At 40.4% G+C, this 13,897-nt stretch overlaps 2 protein-coding genes across 2 annotated transcripts; both read left to right on the top strand.

The window, feature by feature from the left end:
- The first annotated feature begins 1,454 nt into the window (after nt 1–1,454).
- On the top strand, nt 1,455–3,952 carry LOC127803499 (ABC transporter G family member STR2-like). Its single transcript, XM_052339752.1, is given in 5 exon segments — nt 1,455–1,760; nt 1,762–2,037; nt 2,129–2,614; nt 2,616–2,818; nt 2,965–3,952. Coding segments are annotated over 5 exon segments (2,160 nt in total). The 5' UTR covers nt 1,455–1,553.
- A 2,147-nt stretch (nt 3,953–6,099) lies between these two features.
- LOC127803496 (nodulation receptor kinase-like) lies at nt 6,100–13,897 on the top strand. The gene is made up of 15 exons (XM_052339748.1): nt 6,100–6,623; nt 6,902–7,430; nt 7,638–8,101; nt 8,187–8,337; nt 8,428–8,499; nt 8,595–8,663; nt 9,173–9,244; nt 9,392–9,463; nt 9,573–9,751; nt 10,033–10,259; nt 10,729–10,855; nt 10,955–11,023; nt 11,981–12,170; nt 12,590–12,722; nt 13,224–13,897. The coding sequence occupies exons 1-15, from the start codon at nt 6,527–6,529 to the stop codon at nt 13,557–13,559; spliced, it is 2,787 nt and encodes a 928-aa protein (XP_052195708.1). The 5' UTR covers nt 6,100–6,526; the 3' UTR covers nt 13,560–13,897.

Raw genomic sequence — 13,897 nt, 5'->3', positions numbered from 1 at the left:
ACGTAAGAAAGTTTTACGTGGTTCGGCCAAAATGATGCCTAGTTCATGACTGTTCTCTGATAATTCCGACAGAATAACAATATATTATTGGTCATGATTTATTCAATGGTTGTCAACCCCTATTTATAGAGTGAGGTGTTTACAATTTGAATGAGTTCTAAATGTAGAAGGATTTTGTTCTGTGGATAGTATTTCCTTCTTGCCTTCGAATTATTAGGAATAAACGTCGTGATTTTTGGGATTTGGTTTGCCTTAAATAAGATAGATGGATATCGTTTCCGATTATTCTGCGGTCTTCTTGTTATGCGAGTTGAACAGTTCAGTCAGCAAGCTAAAAGCATTGCTGGGAGCTCATTTGGTTCTTGTAGTTTGAGCTCGAATTTCAGTGACGTGCAATCCTGCTTTGACGATCTCAGCCTTGGGCCTGTTGGGCTTCGGGCTGGCCTGCTGGGCTGAGTTCAACCCATAAGAAGCGGTCTAGAAAATATCCATAACAACAGCTATGACAGAAGGTGAGGTCGTTATCGTCGGGGAAGGCAGAAGATGAAAATGTGAAGGCGTCAGTTGTGGCAGAAGACGAAGGGGCAAAGGCATCGGTAGTGGTGGAAAGTGAAGAGGTCGTCGTTGATGGTGATGGAAGGTGAAGAGGTGAAGATGTCGATTGTGGCGGAAAGCGAATAGGTTGGCATCGACAATGGCAAGAGGCAAAAAGGTGAAGGCGTCAGCAGTGGCAGAGACCTCTTCACCTTCTGTCACTACTGACACCTTTGTCTCTTAGCCTTTCGTTGTCATCGAAAACTTTCCGCCGCCTCCGACGACGACCTCTACACCCTCTTCCACCACCGACGCCTTTACTTCTTTGCCTTCCACCGATGATAGCCTCTACACCTTTTGCCATAGTTGTCACCTGCACCTACATCGTTGACGACCACTAAAGGAAGAGATTGTAGAGAAGATGATGGTCGCGTGATGAGTAATTTGAGTATTTCAATGTTCGGGTATTGCACACTCTAATTGAGGTGTGCAATTGATTTAAGAATATATACTTTATAAGTGTAATTACACAACAAAAAATTTAGATGAGCACGTGAAAAAAAAAACATAAAAGTAAAAATATGTATTTTGGCTTAGAGCATTAGAGCATGGCTACCGAAACTTTTAAAAGGAAGAAAAGGGTGTGTATGCATATATATATATATGCGCAAAGAAAGTTGGCAAGATAAGAAGTGATGCAAAAGAGACGATGAAGAAAACAAGGAGGATCTTTCTTCTTTTTCGATCGAAACGGCTTGAAACGGATTACTCAATGTAACTCAGCCACATTTACACTTTGGAACCACCTCCATAGCTGGCCCCACCAGCTGTAACTCAAACCCCTTTCCTCCATTCCTCCTCCCTTATAATTCTCCGTCTCCTTCATCCCATATTATTCTGAACAAGCTAGCCTGTGAGCTTAGACCCCAAACCCAAACATATATCCATCCCAACTCCAAACAATTTATATAAATTAAAAGTACGTAGCTGAATCTGAAGAATTAAGCTACCTAATTACTATGATGGGTCATGCCAATGCCCGCCGTGGCGACGCAGTGATCGACATAGGCAAGCCCGTGAGTTTCACCGGCGGCATCGAGTTCTCCGGCCTTACTTACACCGTCATGAAAAAGAAGCAGGTGAATGGGAGCTGGGTGCCCCAGGAAGCTGACCTGCTGCACCGGATTACTGGCTATGCGCCTAAGGGATGCATAACCGCCGTCATGGGGACCGAGCGGGGCCGGCAAGTCGACCTTCTTGGACGGACTGGCTGGCCGGATCGCCAGCGGGAGCCTTAAGGGGAGAGTGTCGTTGGATGGGGCGGAGATGAGCCCAAGTCTGATCAAGAGGACTTCGGCTTATATCATGCAGGACGATAGGCTCTTCCCCATGCTCACCGTTTATGAGACACTCATGTTCGCCGCAGATTTCAGGCTCGGCCCTATCTCCTCTTCGGACAAGAAGCAGCGAGTCGATAAGCTGATTGAGCAGCTTGGTTTATCAGTAAGTGATCCAGTCAAAATCTTCATCTCACCTCACTACGTGGGACACAGGTACATGAATTCTAATTTTTTATTAATATCTCCACTTCCAGTCGTCTAGGAACACTTACATAGGCGACGAGGGAGCTCGGGGAGTGTCGGGCGGCGAGCGACGGCGAGTCTCGATCGGCGTCGACATCATTCATGGACCATCGCTGCTGTTCCTCGACGAGCCCACATCAGGCTTGGACTCGACCAGTGCCCACAGCGTGATAGAGAAGGTCCACGACATAGCTCGCTCCGGCAGCACAGTGATTCTGACAATCCACCAGCCATCGTCCAGAATCCAGCTGCTGCTTGACCATCTGATCATCTTGGCACGAGGGCAGCTCATGTACCAGGGATCACCCAAGGACGTGGCGCTGCATCTGGGCAGATTGGGCCGCAAAGTGCCCAAGGGGGAGAACCCAATTGAGTTCCTCATTGATGTGATCCAAGCCTACGACCAGTCCGAGCTTGGAGTCACGCCGCTGGCTGAGTTTGCTCTCACCGGGGTGAAGCCACCGCTGTTGGAGGGAGAGGATTTCTCGGTGTCGACCTGTGCCTCCATCGCCGACTCCTTCTCGCCTGCCAGGTGACAAGAGGAGGCCTGGTGAGGAAGATAGGGATTTTGATCACAGCCTTAGAAGTCCTCGGAGCACATCCCGATCTTGGACGCCTAGCCACAGTGGGTTGGTGCAAAAATTTATGTTCGCGCCTTCTCGCCGCCAAGCTGACCATAATAAAATGGATATCTCCACCAGGTAGGTAATTCACTTCTAGTTTTATTAGATATACAGCATTGAAGCTTGTATTCATCAAGACCCCCCCTACTTGAATCAATTACAAGCAAACAATGGGTGAGTTAATGTAGCAGTGATTTGTGATATCTTGCAATGGTAATTTGCAGCACATCCCCGGGCTACTACAGATTCTCCAAGGAGATGCTCCCGAGAACTCCAACACCTCAGAGCAGTGACTACACCGTCAATGAAGACGACTACCTGACCCCAAACGACGCTCAGGCCATGCAGCACGCCCACCACCTAGGACCCAAATACGCCAACTCCTTCTTCCAGGAGTTATGGGTCTTGATCCGCCGGAACTTCAAGATCGTCCGCCGCACGCCGGAGCTTTTCCTCTCCCGGCTCCTGGTCCTCACCGTCATGGGGGTCATGATGGCCACCATGTTCATCCATCCGAAGCAAAACCTGCAAGGCATCACCAACCGCCTCAGCTTCTTCATCTTCACCGTCTGTCTCTTCTTCTTCTCCTCCAACGACGCCGTTCCGGCCTTCATCCAGGAGCGCTTCGTCTTCATCCGAGAGACCTCTCACAACGCGTACAGAGCGTCGTCATACACCATCGCCGGCCTCGTCACCTACCTCCCGTTCCTCGCCCTCCAGGCCGCAGTCTACGCGGGCATCGTCTGGTTCGCCCTCAGCCTCCGCGGGCCCTTCCTCTACTTCCTCGTCGTCCTCTACGTCTCCCTTCTCTCCACCAACTCCTTCGTCGTATTCGTCAGCTCGGTGGTGCCCAACTACATTCTGGGCTACGCGGCGGTGATCGCATTCACCGCCCTCTTCTTCTTGTTCTGCGGCTACTTCTTGAACAGCCATGACATCCCCTCCTACTGGAAGTGGATGAACAAGATATCGACGATGACGTATCCGTACGAGGGGCTTTTGGTGAACGAGTTCCATACGTCGGCGAGCTTCGGAAAGAACCTTGATGGGCACGATGTTACTGGGATTGAAATTTTGAAGCAACTGAATATATATCGGGAAAAGGAATCAGAGAAGTGGGAGAAAGTTCTTATTATGATTGGATGGGCTGTTCTATATAGGATTTTGTTTTACCTGGTTCTTCGATTCGGTTCCAAGAATCAGCGAACTTAATTAATTGCCGACATCGATCGATCACACTTGGAATAATAATAATGAAAATTAAGGGGAATTAATTATTAATTAATAGTGGTCTCCAAACTGCTTGCTCCAATTCCTTCGTACTGTTAATTAATATTTCTTCCCATATACATATATATATATATGTTTGTTGATTAATAATTAATATTGTGGACTATATCTCATGGTCGAAGCCTAATTAATTTAATTTTTATTAGATCACCCACCCAGCAACGTTACAAACACTTAAATTGACCAGTACTATACAATATGTTCAAGGTTAATTAACCTATGTATGTATCAGCCAAGTCGATCGGATGCTCGGAATATGCCAACTTAATTTCGTTGAGTACAATGACAATATACGCCTTGTCCAGAAGGGAGGTAACCAACTTAATTGGCAATAATATATATATATATATATATATGCCTCATTGTTTTTATCACATATACTCAAACAAACTACAGCTATATATATATATATATATATTAACAAATACAACCCCCTTATATGTTTGTTCATCATTGCAGGCAAAACCACTTATAACTCTTCAGATCGTTTGAAATGTTGGGCGAATTGTGTTTCAATTAGTGTTAAATAATGATGAAGGGGTTTGTGGCTGGCAGTGGCAGATATCTACATGATTGACCCTCGAAGGGTTTTGTGGGCTTGTCCACATACACTGCATTGTGTGTGCCCCCAACTCATTGGCTTCACGTCCTTTTCTCCTTGGAATCAACTCTCTAATGGTGATGCATCATCAAATATTTAATTTACCTGTTTAATTTAATTAATTTGATGATGCATCATGAATTAATATTTATACTACTAATTTTGATCCACCGTCCATTTTATTTTACCACCCAAAGTGATAATTAATGGTGGCCGCGCGCTGAATGGATCTACTAGCTTCATGCTAAACCCTATACTTGCTTGAATATTATGTGTAAAATGATTCGCAAGCTTGCTTAATTAATTAGGCTAAAATTAAGAGGGTGAAGCTTAGTTTAATTTTGGTCAAATAGAACTTTAAGCTCTTCAAAAGCTTTTTTTTTTTTTTTACCTATTTGATTAATGGTGAACAATTTATAGACCATTCACTTTTTATAAGCCTCTTTCAAAAATTGACATACTACCGCTTATTTTTTAATAACTTACAAACCATTGCAAAATATATTCAAATTATTCTTATTAAAAGAAGTTCTTTATCAAAATACTATAACAGGTTATTAAAAAATAAATTCTTTGTGCTTATGATCTCATATGATTTACACCGAGTCAAATGAGCTCTAAAAATATTTTTAGAGTACAAAAGATGATTAAGATTCATAGTTGAATCACTATGCTATAAAATCAGCCTAACAAGTGGCTACAGTTCCTTTATTACGTTTATCTAACCAAAAAAATAAAAGAGAGAGAGAAAAAATAAAACCATATATAAGGGCAACAGTTATCATCTTCCACTCTGAGGAAACAAGCTCAGCCATTCACCAATTAATTGGCTCAAATCAATAGGTCCAGATTTAGGATTTCACTGATGTCGCCAGCCAGATTGCTATAAATTTCTGAGAATTGACCCAGTAATGCCACCAATATCCCCATCTTTCCTATATGGCAATGCAGTCATCCAAATACTTCCAGTACTCATCCTTGTTTGTCTTACACGTACATTGATATAGATGGTTTAAACTTTAAACACGGCGATTGGCTTGATGCCCTTCATTGTTGCAAATAACACTACAACAAGGATTATTCAGTAAAGGTTGATCGAGACCAACCACCAAGGACACCTCAAAAAGGTTCATATATAGTTTTAACATTTAAATCCGCAATAATCAGTCAACTTATCCAGCAGATGTTACCTAACATAAATAGAATTCATCAATTCTCATTAGCATCTTACTAAGGAAAGGCAGTGAAATAAGACTCAAGATTTGTTAAATATTGGATAGGATTGGTGTTTCTTAGAAGCCAAGACCCATTTCCGTGACGTTGCATGTAGGGTAACGGACAAGAAGAGAGACGACGGTGAATGGTTGCTCCGCCCCATTATTTTAAAGCATATTAGTTGAGGATTAAAAAATAAGCCACAAACCACCACTAAAAGAAATTATGATATTAGAAGACTCAACTAAGTAGAATTAAAACGAAAATAAAATTTGGGTTACCTTAATGCAAGCCCTGTCTCATCCTCCCCAATGCTTCTGCAATACCCACATTTGAAGTCAAACCAAGTTTCAGCAGCCTCTTCCCTCTTCTAGACATCTCAACTTTGATGCTCTCCTGTCAAGCCAACGAGCTGGTATTGAATCTTTTGCTGAAAGCTCATAAAAGCCCATTACAAGTTCGAGAATTTAGCCGTATTTCCAGGAGGTTTTGCCTTTGGTCTCACCAAATTTAAGAATTGACGAATCTAATCTTGTTGGTTGATAGCAGTGAGCCAGAAATGATCCTATTCATGGGATTTAAAGCATCTAGTTGGGCACTTGGTGGAAGAAGTTAAGGAGTTCCAAGTTTGATTATGAGTTTGACAACTCAATGGAGAAACTTCAGCTTAGGATAACCCCATGATGGAGGGATCAAATAATTGGATTTCCAAAAGGCTTGTTAACTGTTTCATCCTTTGCCTCTTCCTGTTTTCCCGATCAACTGGTGCACAAAAAGGTTAGTACATGAACAGTTTTGGTCAAATCTTTATACATCATCAAAAACACTAATAAGAACAGGATCATCTTAATTTCTGTTAACAGCCCATAATTTCACTGCTGGATGCCCAAATCATAGATTCATATACAACTATTCCACTATGCTATGATCTGATGATCGATAAACAGTTGATCAATAGAAAATTCTTGTATGAAATTAATCTTAGGATGCCTGAAGGGATCCGTGCTAATCCCAAAATCCTCCTATTCTGATTCTTGCAACATAATTTCATCCAGGCTTCATCAGCATACAGTGCTGTGCTGATTCAAGTTTTACAGATCTAAGTACCAAAATAACTTGGACAACAGATAGTGAATGGTACCCAGATGGATCAACCTGCCAAAACATACCCAGACGAGTGCAAAATGATGCAGGCCGTGAAAAGGCTCGTTTTTTCACTTCAAGATCTGGCAACAAATGGTGTTATAACTTAGCAACAGCAACAAATCAAGAGTATCTGATAAGAGGAACATTCCTTTTTGGAGATTTGGAGGGGACATCTCCAGACTCATTCTTCTTTAATGTCTCGGTTGGTGTCACACAAATCGGTACGATTAGATCTGGGAGAGATACAGTAGTGGAGGGAGCTTTCAGAGCTGCTAGTGACTACACAAACTTCTGCATAGAGAAGGGGAAAGGAGACCCTTACATTTCAAAGCTTGAATTAAGGCCTCTGCATGGTTTAGATTATTTGAAGCAAGAGCCATCTGGTGTTCTGAAACTCATTGATAGAGTTGATGTTGGCAGCAATGGGCAGAATATCAGGTATGCTACCTTATTTAGCTAATAAGAAAAATAAAGCACATGGACATAGTTCTAAATAGAAATGATTCGCAAGCTAAAATCTTTAGCCAGACCCACCCAATAGGGATTAAGGCCTAGGGGTGCTGGTGATGTGTGTGTATTATGGATAACATTGTACCTTTCGTTTTCCCCCTTTTTCACATGCATAATTTCTAAAAAAATTCTCAGGTATCCAAATGATCCATACGATCGAATCTGGAGAAAGGAGTTGAAATCTGATCAACAGTCCAACTGGACATTATCATCCACTGCCCAAATGGGGAGTCTTGAAATAACAGCACCTCCTATCCAAGTGCTGCAAACAGCTCTAACCCATCCAGATGTTTTAATGTTCCAGCAGGATAACCTTGGCAACTCCAACTACAATCTCTACCTATACTTTCTTGAACTTGATGATTCTGTTCAACCAGGGCAAAGGGTGTTTGACATAATTATCAACAGTGAGAGGAGACAGGAGGTTGATATAATGTCTGGGGAATCAAATTACAAAGCAGTACCTTTGAACTTCTCTGCAAATGGGTCTCTTAATCTGACCTTGGTCAAGGCATCAAACTCCCAGTTCGGACCCATTATTAATGCTTATGAGCTCTTGCAGGTGCACCCTTGGACTCCGGGGACTGCTCAAGAAGATGGTAGGTTACAGTGTATTTCTCACAACTAGGTGTACAGCCTATATTGTTTACTTTCTGAAGCTATTGACTCTCTCTCTCTCTCCAGTGGATGTGATTATGGAGGTTAGGAAAGAGTTACTGAGGGCTAACCAAGACAATGAGGTCTTGAAGACCTGGTCTGGAGACCCATGTCTTCGCCTTCCCTGGAATGGTCTCTCTTGTGAGCCCAAAAATAATTCCCTAGTCATCACTAAATTGTAAGCTGCACTTCCACTTTCTAATTCTAGCCTTTTCTTTCTTTTTAATTTTTTCTGTTTTCTTTAGTCCATTACCAAAACTTTTTTCAGGGATCTGTCTTCCGCTAATCTCCAAGGAACAATTCCTTCCAACATCACCAAGCTGATCCACCTAAAAGAATTGTATGAGTCACAAAAAACTATTGCTGCAAATATAGTTAAGCCGTCTCTTGTTAATTGGAACTGTATGCAGCTTATTATTTGCCTACGGTATACAGGAACTTGAGCAACAATGACTTCACCGGGATAGTTCCAGAATTCTCAGTTTCTTCCATTTTGACATCAGTGTAAGCTACTCTACCTAACTCAACTTCGAGCAGTTAATAAATAACACTTCATAGGCCTGGGGTTTGTACAATCCTTCTTAACCTGAAAGGATTGGCTGTGCAAAGAGTGTCTTTTATTTCAAGTTATTCTGTATTGGATGACCATCAAATAACTATAATTTCTATAACTTTTCCTATAATGGTTTTATAGCATTGTATTGATATATGCCTGTCAACAGACAAATAATATATGATTTCCACCTCAAAACCACGGTAGAAAAACAGTTCATTCATATTTTATACAACGATCACCAAATTCAGCATAGCAGACTCAAAAATAAAATAGTTTATCAGGATTGCAATTGCGGTACTCTTAAAATCTGACTTCAGTAAACATATATAAACATTTTCACGTTATGCTATTCTTTACCACAATTTCTGCCTATAATTCATATAGAAATTCATGATTACAGCAATGTAATAACAATAATTCATCTTATCAATTTTCTTTTCATGCATTATTGTATCAGGGATATAAGGCACAATGATCTTACTGGGAAGATTCCAGAATCTCTATCCTCACTTCTATATTTGGAGACATTGTAAGTCATTTTTATTTTGTTTCATAGCCATATACATGACAGCATGATTCACTGGAGTCTTACTCTGAACTCCTGCAAGAAAAGGAGGGAATAAAATTTCCCTTTCCTCACCACTGTACCAAATTCAGTATTTATATGCTTCTGCAGGTATTATGGGTGTAATTCTCATTTCAGTGAAGAGTCTCTTGCCAGCCGTAACAGTTCAAAACTTAGAACCGAGTATGGAATTTATTCCTCCAAATTCAAGAGCACTGGATATATCCATGCTATAGAGGAGAATTTGACTTTCTTTTCTTTCTTGTTCCTTTCTTAAATCTTGGTGTTTCAGCAAAGGAAGTTGTGGTGGCCAAAAATCTTCCAACACAGTGAAGCGAATGGTAATAGGCATTGTAGCAGGCGGATCTCTCCTGCTCTCTCTTGCAGCTGTAATTTTCTTTGTTTGCCTTTGCAAACAAAAATCCATGGCAGGGAGAAAATTCAACAGCAAGAGGCATCCAATGACAAAGAGTGAGTACACTCGGCTTCTCCCTCTAGGATCCGCTAAATATAACCATAATACCCTAGAGAAATCACAAGCATTATGAATTTAGGCAGAATTTGATTTCTCTTTAATTGACAATTTCCAAACTATAAATGTGCCTTGTGCACTCAACTTGTAGAACAAGTTAAGAGTTCTGAAAACATTTTCAGCATCTGAATGCAAATGCATCGTGCTCTGATATTTTCACTTCAATCATTTGCCTAATCTGTGGATTTGATGATGCATATGATTTATCTCCTAAATGCAGATGTAGTATTTTCAATACCCAGCATGGATGACATTGCCATGAAGTCAATATCAATACAGAACTTTACCCTGGCTTACATAGAAGCTGCCACCCAACACTACAAAACATTGATAGGTGAAGGTGGTTTCGGATCTGTTTATCGTGGTACACTACCAGATGGTCAGGAAGTGGCAGTAAAGGTCCGCTCAGCCACTTCAACTCAGGGAACTCGAGAATTTGATAATGAGGTAATGACCTATGTTACTTTATTGCATACATAATTCTTGAATCATTTCCTCTTTAATGTTCACAATTAACCCCAGCAAGTTACAATTTCCTCCAAGTTACATCAGATCCTTCTACAGTTTTACCTCCACTGCCATGATATACCATCTATCTGGTAGGCATTCTTAGTCTGCCAATAAATAAGCTACTGTAATACGAATTATGTTTTCATCATATTATTCTGTCTTTGTTCACTAGTTCATCATTCTTGAGTTTTTTTGTTGAACATAGAAATTATATTAAGGGCATCTCCAATGCAAGAGGCTTCCCACTTTGTGAGAGTTGGGGGAGGGTCGTCATTGCATTATTATTCTTTTTCCATTGATGGTTATATCTGTTTCCATAATTACAAATAGCTTAAAGAGATGTTAATATGAGTTTTTACCTTGTTTACATACAATCCAACTAACAGTTATTTTATGCATTCTACAGCTAAACCTCTTGTCAGCTATTCAGCATGAAAATTTGGTCCCACTCCTAGGGTACTGTTGCGAAAATGACCAACAAATTCTTGTTTATCCTTTCATGTCCAATGGCTCCCTACAGGATCGCCTTTATGGTATCTATACCTGAAGCTCTCTCTCTCTCTCTCTCGCACATCTAAGCTGTTTAAGCATGTGTTTTCAATGCTGATGTTTTCTTGACCAATTTTTAACAGGGGAGGCAGCAAAAAGAAAGGCTCTGGACTGGCCAACCAGACTTTCCATTGCTCTTGGTGCTGCTCGAGGCAAGTATTGCAGACTCTCCAGCATTCATGAATTTTATCATATTCTACTAAACAGAAACTAAATGGAGTGGGCAGAACAAGAAGTAGTGTTTTTTTTTTAATCATAATTCTTTTTCTATTTCATACTGCAAGCCAGGATAACTCTTTCAAAACAAATGACAACTTATCATGCCTTAATCCTACCATCTGGGGTCAGTTACACAAATTCTTGCTCGCCAAACATTTCTATTTATAGACTCTTTCTAATGTCCTAAAACAATTAGGGGAAAAATAATGGAGCAATCAAATTCATTTAGGATCATAATTCATAATGAAGATTAAAGAGACTGTGCTACTTGGACTTCAAATATGACATCATCTGGTATGAACGTAGCATGGAAAGATTCTGGTTCAAGCTAATTGAACAGTGTACCACTAAACCATGGAAGAGAATCGGTATCAGGTGTCCGTAATGCATGAAAAAGTGCATAAAATTTCAAGCATGTAAGAGAGCTGAATGAGGCAGGAAATTAGCTATAAAGATGTCATAAAGCATGTATAGATCCTCATGAAGTGAATCATTAAGAGAAATAAAGAGTTAAGGACAGAAATTTTAAATGCAATAACCATTGAACAAATGATTTAATACAAAGTGTCAGGTAAAGGAAAGAAGGCCAAATTGTCAACTCTGACCTGTTTATCATGTTAAAGGTACAGCATAGACATGCCAGCTAAGAAGACACATAGAATTCCAATAGTACCATTCAATCCTGGTCCAATAAGAGCACAAGTGCAATCTACTTACCAGAACAAAACAAAAAAAAAGAAAAGGAAAAAAGAGCGCAAGAGCAATTCAGTGTTTGGTTGAATCAACATCCCCAGCAATTCACTTAATCATCTCACCTCAGAGTTGTTTCATTAATTCCTTACAAAATATATAACCATTTCTTGCTTTTCCTAAGAGGTTTGATTTTTCAGGTTTGACGTATCTTCACTCGTTTGCTGGGCGATGTGTCATACATAGGGATGTAAAATCAAGCAACATACTCCTAGATCATAGCATGTGTGCAAAGGTGGCAGACTTTGGTTTTTCAAAATACGCTCCTCAAGAAGGGGATAGTGGTGCTTCTCTAGAAGTAAGGGGGACTGCAGGATACTTGGATCCAGAGTAAGTATGTATGGCGTTGTTTATTCATATGGTTTGGGCTTCCATATCATGCTTAACTCTTAGATTATAGTCTCTGATATTTTAACCCATAAGTGACACACATTCACTGCTCAGGTAAATGTTTTACCACACATGGCATCAAAGCAGATTATTTTTGTTTAGTCATACAATTTGGGCTTCCATATCATGCTTAACTCTTAGATTATAGTCTCTGATATTTTAACCCACAAGTGACACGTTCACTGCTCAGGTAAATGTTTTACTACACATGGCATCAAAGCAGATTATATTCCAAAAGCTCCTATTTCAACAATTCAGTAATATCTATCACACTTAATGCTGGTTCCAACATATTATTATGCACAATGACCACAAAAATATTAAACACTGCTCTAAATATCATGTACTTGTATTTTCAGGTATTATTCTACCCAGCAGTTATCTGCCAAAAGTGATGTCTTCAGCTTCGGTGTTGTTTTACTGGAAATAATAAGTGGTAGAGAGCCACTTAACATCCAGAGGCCACGCAATGAGTGGAGCTTGGTTGAATGGGTATGCACCAATTTTATGTTTCCACCTACTATGAAATTGTCATTCAGCAATGTTTCTCTTCAGTATGTCACAGCATCCTAAAAACCTCTCAAGCATGCAGTCCGTTCAACAAGAAAATTCAAGTCTTTCTACTTGAAAGGGTCCCCCACCCCCTATATCCTCCTGTAGCATAACCGCCTATATCCTTTGAGGCTAGAAACTATAGGCTTGGCAACCCGCCAATAACAACAAGCTGGTCTGAAATGCATATGAATATCTCCTTCAGTATTCATACTTTGAAGTGGAACTATACAAGTACGCTACTACAAGTTTTCTGTTTTTTTTGGGCAAGTTACATGTAGGCAATAGCAAGTTGGTTGCAAGATATAGTTTTAGGACAAGGAAATTAAGGCCAAATCTATCAATATCAATCATTCACTATTTGTACTTTCTATAGTCATTCTTTAGTTTTTAAGTTCTTCAAAGGGAAATATGTAACGCAGAAGCTCCTTTTGCATACAGGCCAAGCCATATATAAGGAATTCAAGAATTGATGAAATTGTGGATCCCAGCATAAAAGGAGGCTACCATGCAGAGGCAATGTGGAGGGTTGTGGAGGTAGCACTAACATGCATCGAGCCCTTCTCCGCTTATCGACCATGCATGGCTGACATTGTTCGGGAGTTAGAGGATGCCTTCATCATAGAGAACAATGCATCTGAATATATGAAGTCTATAGACAGCTTTGGAGGATCCAATCGCTACTCTATAGAAAGGCCAACTGTTCTTCCCCCGACTCCAACATCAACACAGACTTCCTCTATTCTATCACAAACCCTTCCTCCACAACCAAGATAATTACAAGGGTGGATGAAATTTTCTTTTACTGAAGTGAGATTGAGTTCACAGGTTTAATTACAAGAGAATGTCGATTGATCCCTCATTTCTCCTGTACAAGATGCTAATGAAACTTGATGTTCATTCAATTTTCTAAGGCAATAGCAACTCTTGCCAAATATGTGATTTAGCTTAGGGTTTAGGATTGCTTGTTCCAGTTCTTAATTTTTGTCTCTGTCTAATGATTTGTGACTATTTGCCCATAACCGATAATGTGGGGAATGGGGTGTTCATTCATAATGTATACTTGAGGAATATTACATCTATTTAAGAATTTAAGGGCATAAGCAAGACCTAAA

Source organism: Diospyros lotus, chromosome 6, assembly GCF_014633365.1.
Source record: "Diospyros lotus cultivar Yz01 chromosome 6, ASM1463336v1, whole genome shotgun sequence".
Taxonomy (NCBI): Eukaryota; Viridiplantae; Streptophyta; class Magnoliopsida; order Ericales; family Ebenaceae; genus Diospyros; species Diospyros lotus.
This window is presented reverse-complemented; position numbering and strand designations above follow the sequence as displayed.